General features: G+C 44.3%; 1 protein-coding gene across 4 annotated transcripts in view; it reads right to left on the bottom strand.

The window, feature by feature from the left end:
* Positions 1 to 14333, bottom strand: part of ATXN2 (ataxin 2) — a 52293-nt gene extending 37960 nt beyond the window's left edge. For all 4 annotated transcript variants that reach the window (XM_075718118.1, XM_075718119.1, XM_075718120.1 and 1 more), the window contains exons 1-5: positions 14299 to 14333; positions 7370 to 7406; positions 5653 to 5712; positions 4841 to 4912; positions 4457 to 4607 (exon numbers count right to left, since the gene is read on the bottom strand). In XM_075718118.1, coding sequence (XP_075574233.1) covers positions 4457 to 4607; positions 4841 to 4912; positions 5653 to 5712; positions 7370 to 7406; positions 14299 to 14306 — 328 coding nt within the window. In that variant the 5' untranslated portion in view covers positions 14307 to 14333. The remainder of the gene's footprint in view (positions 1 to 4456; positions 4608 to 4840; positions 4913 to 5652; positions 5713 to 7369; positions 7407 to 14298) is intronic.
* Positions 14334 to 22129: the final 7796 nt, after the last annotated feature.

Below are 22129 nucleotides of genomic sequence, written 5' to 3'. Positions count from 1 at the left end.
GAAGAAGCTAAAACATGAACTGCTGCTACAAGCAGCAGACTGGCAGAGTAATGACAAGATACTGACTGCACAGGCTCAGCCTCCCCCTTATCTGGTGCCTCATATCTCCGAGCTGTTAAATGAGCAACTCACATGACACCTTGACATGGCCAAATTTTTAATCAATTACTTTTCTACATGGTAAAACCCAAGTTAAAGATCAAATGAAAACTGGTCAAACAAAGACCTTGAGCTGTAACACTCAATTAGCCCCCACTACCTCTGTACCTGCTTAATATGACATCTCCTAAGCAAAGAAATTTGAGATCAAAGACCTTGCTTCTTTTTTTAAAGCCTGCTAACAGGAAAAAAAAAAATCCCAAGGACAATTCTATGCAACAGAAATTCACATTAAAGAAAGGCAAATTAAATATACACATTCTGAGAAAAACTCCGCTTGGGCAAATTCTTCAAGTATGTGCTACTAAATGAGTTAAAGAAAAAATTGCCAGAATAGAGCAATTAAGAATCCAGGTTTAATTAATTTCAGTGTTTAACATGTTTCTTTTCACAAACACATTGTGAGCTACTAATGGTGAAGAGCACAAATATGCAATTAAGTGCAACTCTGCAGTTCAAATGCTATTAAACCAATCGGCATTATGTGCCAAAGGTGTTCATACTGCAAGCTTTGATCAAGTTTAGCATGGCCAAAAGTAAACTGAGGTTTCATCTTAAAGGTTTCAACAGTAAACTCTCATTTGTTTTGTAACTACTTACTACTGATTTGAAACATTAAAACCAGTTACCACCAGCTTTGCAGAGCCAACATTTCCTTCCTTTGTTCATAATATGCCTACTGCTATTCCCCTTGCAACACATTCTCTGGAAGGATGCCACTTTCAGTGCTAATTCAAGGAAAAACTTAAATAGCCAATTCTCTTCTGCCTTTTTTCGTTGGATTTGTAATATTTTTCTCAGAGTGCAGTAACAGTGCCAAAAACCCAATAAAAACATTGCAGAAGCCTTTTACTTTAACAGTAGTTATGATGTTGAATTGTCTTGTCTTTAAAGAGAAGCCAAGAAGGCAACTCTGAGGCCTTGCTCAAATTTGAATCATATGCAAACCAGCACTTTCGACTGATCAGTGTTTAGGACTATAGGAAACACTGCTAGGAGCTTGTTCTGTAGAACATAAGAGATATACCCCTCCTATTTCAATCATGCAGCCCAAGTAATCTAGCAACTATGAGATCTAGGCACTTCACCTTTGCCTCAGAAGGTGAAGCAGAAAGATGTTACACACTAACGTACAGCCAAAGATTTCAACTTGCACATTAGAGCGGATTTTTAGCAGTTGATTTGCACTGCCACATGCAGAAGACCGTGCCTGCAGAAGAATAGCTTGAAAGGGGGATGATGGATATAATACAATTTCACCTGAGTTTTCCAGTGCATGTTTCATTCATCAGCTTGCCTGTACTGCAGAAAGCCCTAATTCCTCAGTGAGAGACCCTCGGGTGACTCCTTTCCATTCGTTTTGAAGCCTAACAGGTTCCTGTTAGAATCCTGCAGATTCCTTCTGCACAAGCACAAATGTCTATGCAGACTGACAAAGTTGCAAATAAGGGCCCAGGAAGTAGGGACAGATTTATTTTTTAAAGATAAACTGTTACAACGTCCCTGTCCATGCAAACCTACTACTCTTCTCCCAACCCTTCTAATTTCTACAATCTGGGCAGGCACCACACTTTCTCCACTGGTGCGTCTAAAGGTGCAATGTCATGCTTGGCACAAGCAAATCTAAGACTGCTGCTTCCAAACAGGGTGGTTTCACCCACCCCAAGCCTATACTGTTGTCACCTCCCCTGCACTCGCACTACTGATGTAGCTGCAGGATGAATTATCAGCTCACTGCTCCAAACCTGCACAAGTATGATAGCAATGAAAGGTGCCTGGCAGAGTAATTTCAGATGGTTCTTTCAGAGACAACTCTTATTTTCCACTCCTCTGAAAGGAGAATCCATCCCATTCCCTTTCTCCCCACCTGCTGCTCTTTTCCAGTACTCTTCCAGTCTCTTCTATCTGACATGGTCAGACAGGCAGACAATGCAGGTAACATCTCTGCTATTCAAGTCTGAGGGTAAGGCAGAAGATCAAGACCCACAGAGTCAGGAGCACCATTTGCCCACGTTCCTCCAGCTCAACAGAGAGGCAAACGCCAGAATAAAAATCCATAGAACTCCGGATACTTATACTGAACCAGGAAACCAGAATGCACTAAAATTTCCAAAACAGTATCTTTGACAGAAATTAAGTTTACTTCAAGGCCTCCCCAAAAGTCTAGTAGTCTCCTAAGGGGTAGGAGAAACTACATACACACACCCCAACAAACCTTACTCTAGGTAAGCCTCTCCTATGGGAACAGAGTGTTTGTGAAGTGCTCTTTTGTTTGACTACATTTTTCAAGAAGTGAGAGCAAGCTGCCTCTCCAACCAAGTATGTCTAAATTGTCTACTAACTTGTCTGTGAAAGCCAAAAAACATTGAGGGCTAGGCAGTTTTAAAATATTTGTTCCTGGATAAGTGCAACACTGTCAAATTTCTCTGGGCACCAGATGGTAACCATTCCCAATACAAACACAGCAAGAAGCACCATCTCCTCACCTAAAAGGCTCAGACTCAGTTTTTACTGCGAGTCACACAGGCTTATCTGACTCAGTACCACGAAGATTTGCGTTTATTTATAAGAACAAAATGCCAGCAGTTCCTGCATGCATGTTCATACACTTCCATTCTTTTGAATCCTTGCTTATTTAATTTCCCAAGAAGCAGAAAGCCCTTCATTGCTCTAATTCGCAGGTGTGATCAGAGACTGACTTACACTTTCAAGTGTCATTTCAAGATAATACTTTTTTGAGACAAAATGGAAAGCAGATAAATTTACTCACTACAAGTTATCGAGTTTTGCAGCCTTCCAGTTTATCTTGCTCTAAGTCTCTACAGCTTTATTTCAGCTCTCCTCTCCAGCTACTTAAGAGATTGAGATTCAAAGACATTCCACCTAATAAAGTGAACTGAGCAACTGTTCAACCTGAAGCAGTAATTTTCTTCTAGAAAACTTCCATTGAGTAATTATTCCTAGAAGTAGTAGTATATTCTTCATTCCGTCTGCTCAAAATCTATAGAGACTGGGTAATGGAGAGCCCAGTTTGCATTTACATTAAAGTGATGTTCATAGCAGACCCATTATAAAACAGCTCTTGTGTAATTTAAATTCAAAGTCCCATCCAGAACCTGGAACTTATCTGCATTTCAATGCTACATTTGCTCTGACATTATGCATCTTCTTCTGGGAAAAGCAAATTCCTTGAAACAACAAGCCTCTCATTCTTCAGCTTTAAATCAGGCAAGAACATGTGCATGTACGAACACAAGGTGAAAAGAGAAAGATCTCATTAAATGTCCACCAGTCCCTACACATCTCTTAAGTCACTGTTACATGGGAATAAAGCATGTATGTTACAATAACCACTTAGCTCCCAGTGACAGTTGTTGATCAACCTGAAAATGCACACATATGCAATTTCACTCCATGACATAGAAATATGTATTTGCTTTTATTCCTTTGCCCAGCAAGTCAGAAACATAAGCATAAAAATCCTTGAGATTTGCTGTCCCCCCTCCCCCAAAAATTACGAGGGAACTAGAGCTGTCTGACTTATGAGCCTCTTAGGTTCCACAAAAATAATTAGTGTATTGGAGGTCAGGCATTAAAGTAGTATGAAGACTGCATGACTGCCTGTAAAAATGTTTAATTCTGACTGTTTCAAGCCATGTCTTGAGATTTTAAGACCACTTGGCCTGCCACCTCACTGGATTCTTCTGTATTTTGGAGAACCTTAACTACAAGTAGTAAAGCAGAATTTAAAAACACAAATAGTGGATTTTCCTAAAGAATTTTTAGCTCCATTTGCAGCAGTATTTTTAGAATATTTATATGAATGCATATTTAGAGACAAAAGTTACTTAACTAAATATAGACTTTATATATACACCAACTCTGAACAATAATCTTTTTATAAAGAATGTGTTTTCATGGATTCTCATATAACATTTAACAGACTAATTTAGAAAGACATTTACAAAAAAAACCCCACCAACCTCCCACAAAATCTATAAAATGTTTTGTAACACCACTGAAGATTTGCTTTCCAGACACCAAAGCCAGCCACTCAAAGCAGACTGCCCTCACAAAGGTTCTGCAACCCATTTTAAAAATTTTGATAAACCTCTGAATTCAGGAGGTGCTGAGCATCCACTCTTTGCATTGACTTTAATGGGATATTTGGATGTTCTGCACTCATTAAGAATTAAGAGTCTAAATGTGAACTTTAGGTTTTGGATCCTAAAGCATCTAGTTTGAAAAATCTTGACTTATGATCTTAAGATACAGACAACTTTAAAAACAAGTATACCTCTTCTCGCATAATTGGTATCCATATCCTTAAAATGCACCATAACAAAATCTGAAGACTTGAACAAGATACTCTCTAGTATGTCTTCACGTTTTGGCCCCAAACTGGATTCTGCAGTTTTCCGATGAGCAGCATCAAGCACTAAATCACACTATTAGAGATATAAAAAGAACACACTAACTTAATGCACAATAAGCTACTCAATACCATCACATACTTACAAAACCCATTTACAATAGTTTGCAAAAATGAATCTGCTTGTGTAAACCTAGACATGAATAGTCAAAATAATTCATAATAAATACTCAAATTTTAATCAAACATTGGTTATTCAGTATTAGGATCTTTTAAAATAGGGAAGAGTCAAAATAAAAAAAAAATTACCTTAGGACTGTAGGTTTTAAAAACTCCTTCATATATACCACCATTTTTCACCTGTACTTCACATTTGGATCCCTAGAATGCAAGAAAAATGAAAATACAGCTTTCTACCAGCCTGAAAAAGTGACATTTGACTGATTTTTGTCAAAGATATATTTTCTACATAAGTACAACGTGTAAAAATACAGCTCAGTTTTTAGTCAAATCTGCTCATTCAACATTTTCCCATTTATAAATACGCCACTGTGTTCTGCAGATGCAAACAGCTGGGTGTGTACCAAAACTTGTTCTGAAGGGATTTAAAGATACTCACACAAGCATATTTGGTACTCACAAGACTCTTGACCAGTTACGCACACAAACAAGTTTTTGTGCAAAACCAAAATCTGTTCATGCATGTGAGCACAAATAAGGAGCAAGGCTTATCCTGGACACTAGCAGATGTGGGACAGTATTATTTTAACAATACTTAATTTTGGCATGTGAGGACTTCCCTTAAAATTTGGGGAGAAAGGTTTCCTTTCCCTGCACACAGACTCATTTTATTTATCCATAACCTCACTAGAGACAGAAAATTCAAATTATGACCAGTGCACCTAAGAAATTTCCTATACCACTGCAAATTGTATTTGAACCTTTCCAAGCTAAAAATGCAGAACAGTTATTACTGTGATTCTTTAAAGTTCAATCTTGGCAAAAGATGCCTACTGTTAAAGTTTTAACATTTGCTCTATTACATTACAATTAGTGGACTAGTTAACAGTTCTATGTCACTGTAGAAACTGTCTACTCTCCTTCCAAATACGAAGACTTACAACAACTGATGTAAGTATGTGAACCATTCTCATGTTTGCATAGATGCCATCGAAAGAAATCTGAAAAATAAAAAAGACATTTTCATGAATATGGGAGAAACGATTGTGACAATTCAAAAATCCAGTGTGCCAAAAATAATGCAGGCTTTCATTGGTACACACTAGTTCCTAGAAACACTGGTCCAAAATCTTACTCAGTCAATATACCTAGAACTTAGGTCACACGAGATTTCCAGGGGACCCTTACCCCTTCCTCTGATCAATTAAAGATCTGAACATCCTTCCAAACAAGATAAACCTTGCAGAGTGCCCCTAATGTCACTCAATATGGGAATTCCTTTGCTGGTTGGAGGAAGCTCATACGTACAGACTGCTAACTGAAAAACCCCTGCTAACATCCCTCTCTGGTTTAAGAGCCATCAACAGGACAAGGTACTTTAACTGCTGTAGAAGTAAAAAGGTACTTTTGGGGCCTGCTGAATTACATCTTTTCATTTAACAGACCTGATTACATGCATTAACAGAAGCTAAAGTCATCAAATCACGGAGCACCAAAGAGCTACAAAACCTACGATAAAATTAGTCAACAGTAATTCACTGCAGTATCAGAATCTGAGATCCTACACTAGGAGAGCTGACCAAGTATCACCCAAGTAGCTCAATGACATGCTCACATAAGCATCCATGAAGTTGCAAGGATGTCTGTGTTTTGTTGCAACACCTGGTATCTCTCCCTGTCAACTTCATGCTTGTGAAACAAGAGATGCTGAAACATGCAAGGACCTCACCATATTTTGAACTTTTAAGCTGACAACATATCTTTTAAACTGTCAGCCACTTAATCCACTTACTCCTGCATGTTAGCTGTGCCTCCTGGTCTGAAAAGACACTCCTATGCTCAATACTCAGCGTGGAGGACATAAAGACTAACACTTTTATGATGTTTAGTGTTTGCATATGACCTTTTTCACCACTCTTCCTCAAAGCTGCTTTATTTTTTACTGAAGAGTCTTGATATCTTCAACAAAACATTTATGTAAGTAAACTGTAGTCCTTTTAAACCTTCCTACTTCTGCCCCATTCCCCCAAATTAGTCATCCTTGAAAACCAGGCCAATAACAAATTAGCAAATATTTGATTAGTGAAGTTCAAAGATCCACTCTCTAAATCGAGATCCACATCTTTAGCTTCTATAAGATTACATGCTACAAGTCAAGCTATACCTATACTTCAACAATACATAGCCTCAACAATAACTAAAGCTACACATTCAGGTTACTGATAATACTGGGTTAGCTATTTTATAGTAAAGTTAAACAAAATTGTTATTTTTCTTTAACCAAATGCTGTCTTACTGTCATCTGTTTAAGGGAGAAGCCAATGTTAAGAGTCTTCAGAGAGGAACTAATTCAAAAACCCTAACTTAAATGTTATCCGTATCTACAACTATAATTGCAAGAAAATGCAGAAGATTTACATTAGTGTAGTCAAAAGGTTGAGTGACCCTTCACCCTCCCAGGAGACTTAAATGAATGCAAGATGCCACATCTTTAGAAAAGCATATCTCAGTCTAAAATATTCATCACGGTATCCAAAGGAAAAAAAAGAGAGAATATTCCAGTATCTGCTATTGTTATGTTAATACTTGGGTTCACTGTACGTAAGTTGTTTCCTCACATCTAGGAAGTGGTACAATGAGGAAAAACCATATACTTACTGTAGGCTGAGGCGGTCCTTTGCCACTGCTGCGACCTCTGAAATTAGATACATACATGGGATATGATTAAAAGAAGAACTGCTGAAATTAACCAATTTCTTAAGAAGTGACAATTCAAAAACCCATCTTAATTTAGCACTGAGAATGGGATCAGAGAAAAAAACAGCACTCCCCTACAGCAGAACTTGACAACTACAAGGCCCACAGCATTGTCCTCCAAACTGCTGACCTATAAGCAAGTAACACTGGTTAGTAGGCAAGAGGGTCACCTACTATAAAGGACAAAATGAAGAAAATACTAAGCCTACGTCATAAAAATCCACAAATATTATCTCTTAAGCAGAATCCTTTAACTAAAGCAAATTCCAAAACTTACTGGCACACAAAACCAAAAACCACTTTCAGGCCCAATCCCTCCTTAGCACACAGTCCCTTCTCTAAGACCAGAGGCTCAGTACATTGCCACTGTCCGTCTGATTAAGGGCCACCCAAATAACTGACCCATGCTGCAAGCTACAGAGGAGCCTTGACTGTAAGGCCCTACCTTCAGGGCTTGCTTATCACTACTATCACAAGCCAGCAAGTGAAACTAATTAAGTCTGTCCATCCCCTCAAAAACACTAACTACTTTTAATGCAAATCTGTCATCGTGTGTAGCACTCAGGACACTTCAGAAAGCTTTAAAATTAACCTGTATGCTCCTAATATCTTGCAAACTGAGATGTAACAGTCTGTGCCCTCCACCTCCCTGTAGCTAGCAAGTCTGCAACAGCGACAATTCTTCAACTTCACTGGTGTGCCTTATTTCAAAGTTACTTCCTTGTACCAAAAAATCCTAGTTTCAAATATTTCTCATAATGATTTAGATTTGTATCATGACGACTTCAGGACTGCACACTGTAATATAAGACAAAATGAAGTCTTCTATTAAAAAAAAAAAAGTCAAAAATCAATTTTTTAACTAGACCCACCTTACGGATGCAAAACCATTTAATTAAAGACTCCCAAAAAATCATGTCTACATTTCAAAATATCCAATGTTGAAATCTAAATCCAACTGAATGTCAACTGCATTCAATTGCTTTTGAAAACACTATGCTGTGGTTGAATACAACCTTGCCCTCAAAACAACATGCCCTTATAAATAGGGCTCATGAGTTAGTCAAGAAATCAAAAGGAACTTCTCCCAATGAACATAAATATCCCCCCAATAAATTCTGCAGAAGTAAGCAAGTCCATCAAAGAACCATGAAAGGCCTCAATGAGGAAAAAATGAAAAACCACTAAATTATCACTTGAATCATTTAAGAAAACAAGCTTCCAAAACTGAAATGTAGTCTCATACAGTCTCACACACACTGATGACATTTGCTGATTGGCAATAACTACAGATTTCAGATGTCTAGCTGACATTTTCAGAATACTTGCAGAGTACTAATTTCATGAAAAAAAAACCCTAATGCAAGTAGCCTTTATTTTATTACCTGTCAGTCTTAACTTTCCATAAGGCAGCATCACAACTTCAGGCTTGCTCTGGAGACAAGCAAGTCTCACCGTTATACTAAGTCTGCCATTTGTCAAATGGCTACCTATAGCACAGTGCTGAATTGAGCCCTTCGTGAACCTGGAACATAATTTTTGCATAATATTCAGATGAATGATCCTCTTCTTTCTGAAAGTCATTTCACCAGATGTGAAACACCCAAATAAAAGAGAGATACAGTCCAGTTCTGATTTTTCCTTATATTAAAATCAAAAGCATCAACAACATGGTCTTTCAAAGAATATGGCCAAAGTCAAACAACTTCACCAGTTTCCTCTCTTGGTCTCAAAGATTTTAGAAGATACTCCTTTCTCCATCAGCTATAGAAATGGTCAAAACTGAAAGAGTTTGGTGTCTTTGAAATAGAAAGCGCTCCCATTTTTAGTGCAAGTATTCTTAGAGCTTAAATAACTGGGTTGCTAGACTGGTCAGAAAGTTTGGAGTAGTCCCTTTAAGCATCAACCTAAGTGTTCTAGATTTTCCATCTCTTACCACATTTCCAAAATTAACTGTTCCTACCCACATTTCTTCAAGAAACAATCTAATTGTGTGCATCCACATTGGCAAGAGGTCCTAACTTCTACATCAGACCAAGAGTTAAGCTAATTGCAGAAATTCTGTATACTATTCTCATCTAACAGACCTCTTTACAGACCTGACGTCTTTTTTTCCAGCTACAACTGTTAAACACAAACCGTTAGAAAAAAGGAAGACATTCACCAATTCTGCCAATGCTACAATTCAATCAAAACTGTGTCTACCTTTGACTAAAACCAAGTCCATCAACTTGAGGTTTACATTCCAACAGGTGAAGACTCAAGTTCAAACTACCCTTTGACACATCTTCGATGCATCATGTGAAAAAAAACCAGGACCTTTACACAAGCAGAAAGCAGATGGTCTTATCCAGAAGTTTACCACAATTTAGAACAGGAGAGTAATACTAAGAAATGGGGGTGGGAGAAACTAGAAGGGTCAGTAGCAATTTGGCACTGCTGCCTAAAACCACATCTTGATTACAGTAAGTTTAAAAAAAAAAATTGTATTGCAGAAATGTGTTTCAAGGTAAGCCTGGGAGAAGGCGCAGCAGCTTGGCAAATCCAGCTTGTAAACCCTTTGCTTTGGGGTAGCAAAGTCACAAAGTCAGAAAAATGCTGCACCAGACAAAGTAACAACCAAGCAATTAAACTTAGTAGCCAACTCATTGCAAGCCAGCAGTTACACCTAAAGAGTGAAAGTCTCCATAAGGGCTTAATCCCAAATGCTGAACAATAAATATTTTCCCCAGCAGCAACTTGCAAATTTTTTTCTATTTTTATGAGCATTTACTATCCTATTCCTCAGCATCCCTCACCTCCCACCCTAATGTTTACATGCCAAGTAGAGCATTTGTATAAGCAAAACAAGGTCACACATTTATATTTTTCCTGTTAAGTGAAAACTAATGCAGGGGACACAAGTCTTTCCAGGATGTGAAAGTAAGTCTCGGGTTTTCTCTCCAGCAGCATCTTCACTTTGAGACTAAGAAACAAATGCAACCATACTACAACTAATGTCTAGAGCAGAAGTGCAACTACAAAGACTGCTGAATATAACAGAGTGAATAGATGTTTCTGGAGCACTGGCTGACATTGCTACAGCTTTGAAAACAAATTTACAGGATACTCTAAAGAACTTTCATTACAAGTGCAAAGAGCTGGTAAAGCTTTCTTCTCAGGGAGAAATCAGAAGTACAAAGTTTTATTTAAGAGCAGTATTTGTCTATATAAGTCAAATGAATCGAAGCTGTCAAATTAAGATTATACAAGAAGTCCTGTAGCAGTTTTCTGTAGTTTTTCCTCAATACTGACATTAATAATGTCAACTCCTGTCTTCTTACAAGATGACAACTTCTGTAGCGTCTGAATAGGTAAGTAACCTGACAGAAGTCTGACCCTGTGCGCATCTGTAACCTGTTGATGGACTTAGTCATTGAAGAACCTTCTTCACATACGTTGCCATGAATCGGTTGTTAAATTAAAACTTACTCAAAAGCGGGTATATAATACCATACTAAAGTGCATTAATGGCACTAAGGAAAGAGACCCGCAGGTTATCCATTCATTTTGCTCAGCAGTTTAGCACAGTTGCATTAAAACCAACACACACAAAGATGTTAGAACAAACTAGAAAAACTCTGAATGGCACGTGTGATTGAACCTCCAGACCAGTCACTTCCATTATATCAGAGCACCTCAGCACTCAATATTCCAAATTACTTCTGTCTGAACAGAATGGATGCCTATCTTCTGCCCTTTACTTAAGCCTTCAGTCAGGCTAATAAAAAAGGCTGTCACGGAAAAAGGAAAATAAGAGTAGGCAAGAAGTATTAAGTCTCAAAAGCAAGCTATGCAACATGGGATCATTTCAGTTTTAACTTTTTAATGGGAAAAGCCATTTATAAAAGACAGTAACTTACAGTATTCTTAAAAGACTCCCAAGTCCAGTTAGGCAAGAAAGTTACCAAATAAAAAGGAAAAAGACCTTCTGCCACAATTGTAACTAGACGCATAACCATCCAAAACCTGAGTCTGAGGTGTTCTGCCTTCAGACAAAATAACAATGAGGAAAAACTGATAACAAAAAAGGATGCAGTGCTTGAAGGAATGCTGGGACAGATGCAACTTTCAATCACAGGACAGCTAACCTTCCTGTATAAGGGCAAAACTGAACTAAACCACAAAAACCAGATATTAGATAATGTTGTGACTAGCACAGCTGAGCAGGTTTGTGTATAAGGTCTACATTTTCTCCAATTATAGTTCAACGTGCAACTGGCATCCCCCCTACAGCCCGATTTTCCATCTGCCATATTGCACATGCAGTTGCTGTTAAATAAACATTAGCATTTCACTTAGTGCCTCTTTGTAAAAAAAGGTATTAATCCTTCTTGTTTGTTTTTCTTGAACACCTTTAAAGATACCTCCATTTGTGATTTTTCCCCTTAGTAAAAGAAATTAATAATATCATGAAAACAAATACTGGAATGTCTTATTTGTTCACACAAGATTTTACCTTTTCTAGTATGAAATACATATATCCATCATTACAAAAGCGTGGAAATAAACGTAGTGGGCAAAGCTGACCCTCCACTCAGTATCAAATGTAGAAGGACCAGGTGCTTAGCCCAATTAAGTCTTACAGTAATGAACACACAGCAGAAAATTAGGTCCAGGACAGTTAACTATCAATGAGCTTTCTACCCAAACCTAAGCCTTTAAGAGCAACTTAGCCATGAAAAGTAACATTCTTTTGCATCTCAAGAAGATAAGAAAGGGAATGCTAATGCTGCAGGGGAATGAGCCGCTAGGAAGAAAGTTTGGCATAAACTAGAGATGTTTAAGTTTCTATTAAATAACAGAATGCTTCAAATAGAAACCAAGATGCAGGCCAGCTAAAAAACAATTTGATTTTTTGAACAGAAAAGCCATTTAGCTTTCCATTTACATGGACAGATTTGCAGCATCGACCACCTTTGAACTTGTTCTCCCCAAAAGACAAGACTTTCCTTTAGGACAGCAATAGAAGTTCTCTGAAGGTGTTCCACGGGGCTCCATTAGCCCAAGGACTCCAATTTTACAGACCCTTAATTCAGAAAAAACTTGAAAAATTGATTAACAAAAAAAAGAGCGCGAACACCTCTGAGGGAGCATGTCAGTTGTTTAGCAGCCCCACTAGAACTCCCTAAGGAGTTCTGAAGTGGAATTTATCCAACAAAACTAGAAAGGCAACACTGGTAGGAGAAATCCAGTGGTTTTAATCTTAAAACTTGGTAGAGAAATTGAAGCTCGCATCCCCTAATCTACAGAGACAAGCGCTCACCATCACACTATATTTTAAAAAAAAAAAAAAAGCTGTAGGTTTTGTTGCCCTTCACGTTAACCTCTACAGTGCCACTGCGTGTTGGCAGGGATAACTGTTTAGCAAAACACAGTAAACATCATGTTCAATCTAAACAGCCACATGTAAAAAATATTAAATCATTGCCATGAAGTGCTGAGGTATTATTGTTTTTTAAGTTTATTTTGTCCTTTTCAACCCTACCAAAGCTCTTCCACTTCCAGTTCCACAGACTGGTAACAAAGTAAAACCCTATTTCCAGTGAAGTCCAACAATGGGACCAGTGTACATTCTGTTTTATTGCCAATACACAAAACTGAGTAAGAATAAAAGTCAAGTTAAAGAGCAAGATGAATGAAACTTGAAATGAAAGTGCTCTGAGGGACTATGACCTTCAAAACTGTTACTGTCCTGCTTTGACTATTTGTTATGACCCCCACAGCACTGGAAAAATTCACAACACCAGAAAGTTTTTTTTTTTTTTTTTCCTTCCTCTCTCTCAAATACGTGTGAATTTGTACAGCTAATGCTCTCCGAGCAGGGGCAGGATCAATCTTCCAGAGGCAGTGTGAGACAGCAGGGCCTCCGCAGCCTGCGTGGGGAGGGGGAGATACGGGGAGGGGAATCCGAGGCTGCTGCAAAACCCTGATTCCTCGCCCCTCAAATCTGTGAAAAAGTGAAGTCGTGCTTGGCACCACCATCCACTGCCGAGGCCAACGAGCGCTGCTGCGGCCTCCTTTCCCGCGAGAATTTTATTGCGATTTAAATAAATAAATATATATTTAAAAAAAAAAAAAAAAATAAACCCCAGTAAGCTGAGGGTGCTCCGCCGCAGGCGGGCCTCCGCCGACTTCCACACGGCAGGACGGCCGCCCCCTCCCCCGCCCGGGACAACCCCGCCGCCCCCCGGCCCCGGGGCCGCCGCCATCGCGGCCGGCACCTTCCCGCCGCCGGCACCTTCCCGCCGCCGGCCCCCGCGCACGTGCGGCCGCCGGCTACGGCGCCTCGCCCCCGCCGACCCCCGCCTCCCCCGCCTCCTCCTCCTCCTCAGCAGGCGGGTCACGTTGAGCCCGGGGGAAGCGGCGCCCCTCGCCCCCGCCGCAGGCCCCGCCAGGCCGCGGGAGGCTTCGCCCGCCGCCCCGCCGCGGAAAATGGAGGTCCCGCCGTGCCCTCCGCCGTCCCCGGCCGCCTGAAGGGCACCGGCCGCGGCCTGGCCTGGCGGCCTCGCCCCGGCGGCACTGCGGAACCGGCGGGCCTCTCGGCGGGCCTGCGTGCGCCCCGCCCGCCGCCATGCCGGCTCCCGCCCCGCCGGGCGGAGCCCCCCGCGCCGGGCCGGGCCGCGTCCCCCGCCATGCAGCAGGCCCCGCTCCCCCTCCCGGCCGCGCCGCCGCCGCCCATGGAGGCCGGTGCAGGGGGGTGGCGGCGGGGGAGGGGGAGCGGCGCCCGCGCCGGGCTCTCCGCGGCGGGGCCGGGGCCGAGGCCGGGCCCGCCGCCGCCGCGCACCCACCTGCCCATGTTCTGCCTCCCGCCGCCCGCGGCTGACGGGAGGCCGGGGCCGCCGCCGCCGCCGGGGGGCTTGCGGTTGTTGCCGGCGGCCTGCGCCGCCGCCGCCGCCGCTTGCTTGAGGGACATGACGAGAGGGGAGAGGGCCGGGGGTGCGCGCCGGGGCTGGGCGAGGGCCGGTCCGCGGGGCCTCGCTGCGCTGGCGGGGCCGGGGCGCCGCTGGCTCGGCCGGTTGCTCCCAAACAGTGCGAGCGGGGCGGAGGGAGCGGAGCGCGGCGCGGAGGGATCCGCGGAGAGGGGGGGGGAGAGGCGGGGGGAGGCCGGACTGGGCCGGCGGGCGAGGAGAACGGCGAGGCGGAGAGGCGCGGCGGTCGTCCCCGCCGTCTCTCGGGCACCCCCGCGGCGGCAGCGGGGTGACGGTGGGGGAGCGGGGGCGGCGAGGCGGCAGCGCCGGAGCGGGCGGCGAGCGCGGACTCTTTACGGGAAGTCGGAGGGCGCCGCGGCGGTGCTGCGGCGGGTGAAGGGGCGGAGGCGGGAGGCGGGAGGCGGGGAGGGGAGGGGGACACGTGAGGCGGCGGCGCGGGACGGCGGCAGCTCCCGCCGCAGCCCCGGCCCTGCTGAGGGGACGGGACGGGCTGGGCCGGGCCTGGCGGTTCCGTGAGACCCCCGCGGGCGCAGCCCCCCTCCTCGCCCGCCCCCGCCTCCCCATCCTCACAGCCCGCCCGCGCCTTCCCCCCTCGCCCGCGGTAGCCGCAAGGGCAAACCCGAGCCGGTGCCAGCCGGGCGGACACCCCCGGCGCGGCCGCTGCGGGCACGGAGGGAGGGCGGGAGGGCGGCCCGCAGGCCCCGGCCCCCGAGGGGAGCGTTCCTCCTCGCCCGGCGGCGTAGGGCCCTGGGTTGCGGCCTCCTCCCCGGGCCGAGGCCTGGCCGGGGCAGAGGGTGGCGGGGGCGGCCCCGCCCGGGCCCTGCTGCTGCCCGCCCGGCCCCGCCGAGGCCCCGCTCGGCCCCCCCGGGGCCGCCTGCGAGCAAGAGTTGGGAAGGCGGCGGGCTCGGCCCGGCAGCGCATCGTTCCAAAGAAACCAGACATTGAGACACAGCAAAAATTCACAAAAAATGGCCGAGCTGCCGACTAGCTGTGAAAGGCGAAATGGAGAACCCCAGGCCCCCCTGCGCTGGCTAGCAAAGCTGCAGACCGGCTCCTACCTTTAACCACAGAGATACCAAACTATCACCAATAAACACTGACATCCCATCGCCCTCCTACTTGTGGAGCCGGCTGCAGGAAAGCAAGATGGGGCCAAAGGGATTGCTACATTCCTTGTTGACAACCCCTCAGTATTACAGATTTCTGGTTGTTTTTTTTTTTTTCCCCCCTAAATCACTGCAGTCCAAAGAAATTAAAATTTGCGTTCCATTGACAGAATATTTGAGCCCGAGACGCCAGTTCTCCCATCGCTCCATGTTGTTGCCTATCCGCCATCACCAGGCTTCCTGTAGAAATCCGAGGTGCAGCGACTATTCGGCTCTGCCGCTTTCATGGTACCTGCTTTACGCAGAGCAGCGGTTTTACCAACTCATACCAATACATAAAAATAAAACGTGGTCTGTCCTGTTAAAAATCTATGTACATATTGGATTAGTAAGAGCAGATGTAACTTGAAAACCAAGAGCTAAATTGATTTATAGCCATGGTTACTCAAAATGCTCCGAGTTTAATCTATTCATAGAAATGCTCTAGAAATCCCACAGGATTCAAATGTAATAAAAAGGAGCAGTGCTCTTAGGCAGGCATTATTTATACACCTAGCTTGTAAAGCAACAGCTTTCCCATGCGGTTGAAAGTTGTGGGTGGCAACACACAATGGTAAAAAGATAACAAATATTTAACAGCTTTCTTAAATTAGCATTTTCCCTACACTTTTGACTGTTCGACTGCTTGTTTTGTTTTACCTTACAGGCCCAAATAACCTTGTGGTTAACACAATTAGTTAGATGACAGATACTAGCCGAAATGGGCTCAGCACAAAGAGTTTTTCCATTGAAAACACTTGCCCTAAAAAGAACCAGCAGTTTTAATGAAACTACATTTTTCAATCACCTTTAGTGAACTCGCAAGATGCTTTGCTGTTTCACAGCCACAGAACCCAGAGAAGGATATTGAGGATTTCTGCAATCCAAGAGTTTCTGTAGGAGACGCTAGCACCTGCAGAGCTGAAGACAGCTCGCGCTACCACTGACACAAATTTTAGGACCATTTACTGTGAAAGAAGTCTGTTTCACTGCACATGACGGGATAACTAACATTACCTAAGAGGAGCTAAAAGACCTTTTTTTTATATATATACACACACACACACACACACACACACACAATATGTGCACACACACATATATATGTGTAAAATCCACTGGTGTACAAAACCCTGCATTTAGCCAAACTCTTTAGGGTACTGTTTGTAAGGTCCTCTACATCTTTTGGTTGGTTCTACTGGACCTCAAGCAGATGGCCTCCAAGTGCTACCACGATAGGGAAAATGCAGCAGGAAAGGAAGAGCCAAAATATGCCTTGAAAGTAACTCACGTAAGCTACAGCTGGCAAGGATTACTTGCTCAATACTGTGTTTCATCAGTGCGCTTTGCATTTTAAAAGAAAGTTACCAAGAAAAAGCACAAGGAAGTCTGATAAGAGACTGAGTATAACATATCCAGGTTACTCAATAGTTGGGTTTTTTTAAACGACATTACTTCAATGCTTTTTCAGCTAAGAATGTTTACAGTGCACAGCAATTAGTCACTATTTATGTAGCTAAAGGTTAAGAACTATTAAAGAGCGTACAGTGTTTCGAAGTGGCAGCCATGCTGTGGGGTCCCGCTGGTGAAGATGGAGCCCCTGATATTCAAAGACGTCAAAAGTACAGAAATAAGTTCTGTGAGCAGAGGTGGCTTCTAAGACGCGATATGAACATACTAAACTACATTTTGGAGTAACATTACATGCTTGGAAAGCGCTGTGTGAGCAAGACTTGTGTTCACGTCTGCAGTAATGACTCAAGTGCAGTTGCAGTTTGACTTGTTTTCTCCTTCAATGTATTCTTTGTTTTGTTAAGCTCTGTTTGGCTTTCATTGTGCCCTCCCTTTTTTGTTTGTCAAGCATCTTCGTAAAGAACACATTAAAAGTATATATAGAAGTGACCAAATTAAAATAGCTTCGGCAATAATGACCACCAGAGAACCTGAAGGTTGGTTTCTGAATCCAGTGGCAGCCAGCTTCTTCCATGACTGCCGGCACAGACACTGCTCCTCACCTTTCTGTTGTCCGTTGGGACTACCCAAACTTCCAGCATAATGGGATTATACTGCCATTATGGCACATCGTTCCCTTTCCTTCTACTCCATACGGCTCATCTTTGCCCACCATTCCCAACATTCTGCATTTATTACTTTATGGTTTGGCTCTACCAATTTCTCCCCTTTTTGGCTTTTCCCTACCATTATAGCTACCAGTTTGGCTGCAAATGAGGTTGTGACAGAGAACAGACAACAGTCAGTGGATGCAGTGGTCAAGCTGTAGAAAAAAAATCAGGATTCAAAGTCACCTGCTCCATGGTCAAGAAAGAAAAGCAACTATTTCTGATAGAGAATCACATTGCGTTTTGCCCTTTCTGTCCACGTTCCAGGTTAGAGCTGCTCTTTTTCAAGGCAACTATTTTCATTCAGATTTGTGACTACATGTGCAGGCTGTATTTGCATACAAAGATGAATGAGTCTGATAATATCATTACTTACCAGGAAGTGCTACGTGACGTAACATTTCCTTGATCTAACCTGCTGTTAGGTGTTGCGCTCCCTTCCCTGAGCTACCCAGGGTGATCCTCAACAGCATTCAGCAAGATGAAACACATGTCTGTGGAGGGACAACCGACACGGGCACTTGGCATTTATTTTAAGCAAAATCAGCTGTTAGAGAAGCTCACAGAGCTGAGCATTTCTATGCATGCATTTTCTCTTCCTTGAAGATTTCTGTTATTTAGTCCCATTATCCCTAACCCTCTTCTTGGAGGCTAACATTTTGTGAACAGTGCTATTGGGCACAGGGACCTCCAAACACTTGGAAAGACATTAGGAAAACAACTCGGGTCATCTAACACACAAGAAGCACTTCCCAGAGACAGAGACGATATTAGCTTGTCGGCAAAGCTGCCATCGGTTTTAAGTGATGAACACGCTACTGGCCGAACCAGAAAGAGGTATGTACAACAACGAGCAAAACCAAAGCCCAAGCTCCAGACTGACCAGGCGGGACAACTGCTACCTACTGCTGCCTTCCCTCCCCACCCCAGCCACTGCACAGTGTCTTCTCATTGCCTGCAGCCCCTCGAATTCACAGCTCAATTCCAAGCAGAGGCCAGCTCCCAGCAGATACAGTGTTTGATCCGCACTTGCACTTTTATAGCTATTTCTTCCCAATTTCTCTCAGCCCACCAGCATCCACCTCTAGCTCAGTTCAGACAGGGCACGGATGGCGGATGTGCCTGTAGAGCCATGCATGCCAGCTGCTTCTCCGGCGACCAACAGGAGATACAGGGAAATGCTAATGTCCACATTACTCAGGAGAGAGGTACAGAACTGCCAGAGCTTGTTTTACCTATAACCAACATTTTAATGAACCTTGCTCTCGATTTCCATTTGCCTCGGACGCTAGACAAGGGCATTTCCTTCCTCAGGCAGCAAAGCTCCAGGACCTGTACAGCGATGCTGTAGCTCTGTAGCAATTGTTTTGGGACAGAGCTGCAAACTGGGAGACACCAACTCTGCCCAGCAAGCTGCCAGGCAATCATCAACCAAGCACTTTACGCTTTTAGATTTCCCATTTTTACAAAAGGGAGGGGGGAACCCAGCCTAGCTCCTGCTAAGCAGCAGCAGCACACAAAGCAATCGTTATGCCAAGATTTAGCTCTTAAATCCCTCAAGATCTGGTGCTCACAGAGCATAAACAACCTTTGCCTCACAGCCTCATCGAGCTGTACCTCCACGTTTCCCAAGCACAGCTACGCAGACCCGCCAATACCCATCCTCTCCCCATCCCTTCACTGAGACAGGCATGCCAACAAGAAAGCCAGTTGCCATGGCATTTTTTCCCCCTACAGACAGATGTCCATTAAAAACCAAGTCAGCCTCAGGATTGCTTCACAGAGCAGCTTTCAGTTATTATTACCAGCCCGCAAGGAATTTCCACTGTGCCCCTTCACCTCAGATGTTTCAATGCACTTCAGTATTAATCCCTGGGGATCAGAAGGAAACTACTACAGAACAGGCACAGGTACATTCAAAGGACAAATTTAGGATTATGATCTTGTTTTATGTTTTTGGCAGATGACTACCACGTGACCGCATTTAGAAAGGGTTGAATTTGTTACCTCTGGCACTCTTTCTCTTGTTTGCTAAGAGCCCATGCTAAAATCATCAGGCAAATTGGAAGTGAGATGCAGAGCTTTTCCCCTCCTCTGATACACTACACCTGGGGCTCAGATCTGGCATTTTGGCTTCAGGAGGAACCTGCCTGCCCCAGCCAGGAGCATCATCAGAGCCTCCATCTGTGGAGAAAGGACTCCCATGCCTCCACAGAAGAACCCCAGGCAGCCTCCATGAGCAGGGCCGAGGGCTTCCAGCAAATGCAAGTGTGTCAAGGAGTGATGTCTTCTTCCTTGGTTACAAGGCCACGTTTTTATTTAAGATTGGAAAAACAGCTTAATGGTTTCCATACTCCCCCTCAGCCCATCCTGCCTGCAGTGGGGGCCAAGGGTTCCTCGGAGGTGTCCCAGGGGAAAAGCAGGGGAGGTTCCTGCTACAGTGCTGGCAGCACATCACCAGCATTGCTGCAGGGTTGAGCTTCAGAGGAAATGGTCAGGTATTTTTATTTGGGCGGTAACAGCACTAAATGCTTGAGAACTAGACGCTGGAACTTAACTATACAGTGAAATTAGTTTTCCTTGCTAAAGCACCACAGCGCTAAAACAACTGTTAAAGAAATCCTCTTAGTGATGTCCAGGGAGGGATCTCCCCTCTCACGTCTGGGTCTAAACCTGGCAGGGCTTCTAACGTGTTCTTCATTTAGGCTGCAGCATTTGGGAGACATAGACCTTCTGCGTGGGAGCTGACATTTTGGAGACATTATTGCAACTCAGAGCCCTGCATCCGGGCTGGCTTGCAGCGAGTTTTCCACAGGAGCCTGGGTCTTCAAGGGAGCCAAGCACCACTACTTCAGCTGTAGGAACGACAACTCCTCGTAGCTCTGTCAAACAGCAGGGTCTGAGCACGTACCCAGATGCGGGGTCCCAAGGGAGCGCTCCCTTCCAGGCTCAGAGTCACTTCCCAAGACGAAGCATTTGTATTTCTCCTCTCAGTTACAGCTAGCGCAGCTGCAAATATGATCAAAAATATCTAATCCTCTTAACTGCTTCTGCAGTTTGACTCTGCTTGCCACAGAGGAAAACGCCATGATTTCAGCACGCTGCCTGCATTCCCACGCTGCTGCCTATAAACCTTGGCTTTTACACTATTGTTCATTCCTCCCCGTTGATTTCTTGGAAGGAGGAGTAGGTGTTTGGCTTCTTGTGATGAAGCTGCAGGGGTATGTTAGCAAGGGGTGGAGGCCAGGAGGTCCCAGGGCTGTGCTCAGCTCTTGGTACTCCTTCGCTGAGCGGGCAGGATCCACTTGGGATTTCTTCTTCGCTCCAGTGAAGCCAGAGCACGTTCGAAAAGCTGCCAAGGAGAATTGTTTGGAAAAAGCCCTCTTTGCTCCTCATGCAACCCCTGCAGTTGCAGAGGGAAACTCTTGGCACGGCTGTGCTCGGACGAGACCAGCCGGCTCCCCCTCCATTAGCACGGGGCCGCTGGTTGCAGCAGCATCCCTGTCTCCTGCGGACAACACCAGCTCACCCATCTTGCTGAGCTGCATCTCCCACTCGGCTCCTCCAGCCCTCGCAGAAAGTTTTCCAACTGGGACTCCATACAGACCATGGATTCAAGCCAACAGCACTAGGAATTTCTCCAGCCTACGTTAATTCTGCTTGGACTAGGGTTACCAGTAGCATAGAGGAATTGTTCTAGGAGATCTAGTCACATTTTATAGGCTAAACAGATTTACTGTGGTTTTATTTTAGGTTTACAGAGCTCAGACATGGGGACCATGAAGTTGCCTCAGAACCTCACTCACACCTGTAGTGGGAGTCTCCCCCACCCCAGAGGGAAGGTTCCCACCAAAGAGGGTTGGTTTCATGTGCTTAAAGCCCTCTGTTTTACAGGGCAAGAGCATACATTTCTTCACCTAACAGCATCACACATCAATAAAGACTAATAAATATCACAAAGTCACATATAAATAGAGATGTGAGGGAAGAGGGAGACTGGGAGGCAGAGGCATGTTAACAGGTGTCAAGAAAATCATATTTGCATCCAGGAAACCAAGGTACATCCTACACTGACATTGTCCTCCAAGGCCATTGCCACCACATAGGAACTCTGAGAGTAGGCAAGAAAAACAGCTAAGTTGCAGTCCACCTCCAGGAAAAGCCCTCTTTAAATGCATGAAGGCAGCCTGACTAGTCTAGGGCAGCCAGGTGGGTTTTGTGAATGTTCAGCAACCTCCACCGGCATTAGGTGGAGCACCCATAGCTCCCTGCCCAGCACAGCACCCAAGCACAGACACAGGGGCTTTACAGCTTAACATAAGCACTTCTGAGAGCACAACCACTTCAGCAGCATGCAGAAGAAAAGAGCTGCCACTGAAGTTCCCCCTTCAGATGGCAAGGAACACACGGGGCCCCGCACCAGAG

This window comes from Pelecanus crispus, chromosome 11 (assembly GCF_030463565.1).
Source record: "Pelecanus crispus isolate bPelCri1 chromosome 11, bPelCri1.pri, whole genome shotgun sequence".
NCBI classification, from domain to species: domain Eukaryota; kingdom Metazoa; phylum Chordata; class Aves; order Pelecaniformes; family Pelecanidae; genus Pelecanus; species Pelecanus crispus.
This window is presented reverse-complemented; position numbering and strand designations above follow the sequence as displayed.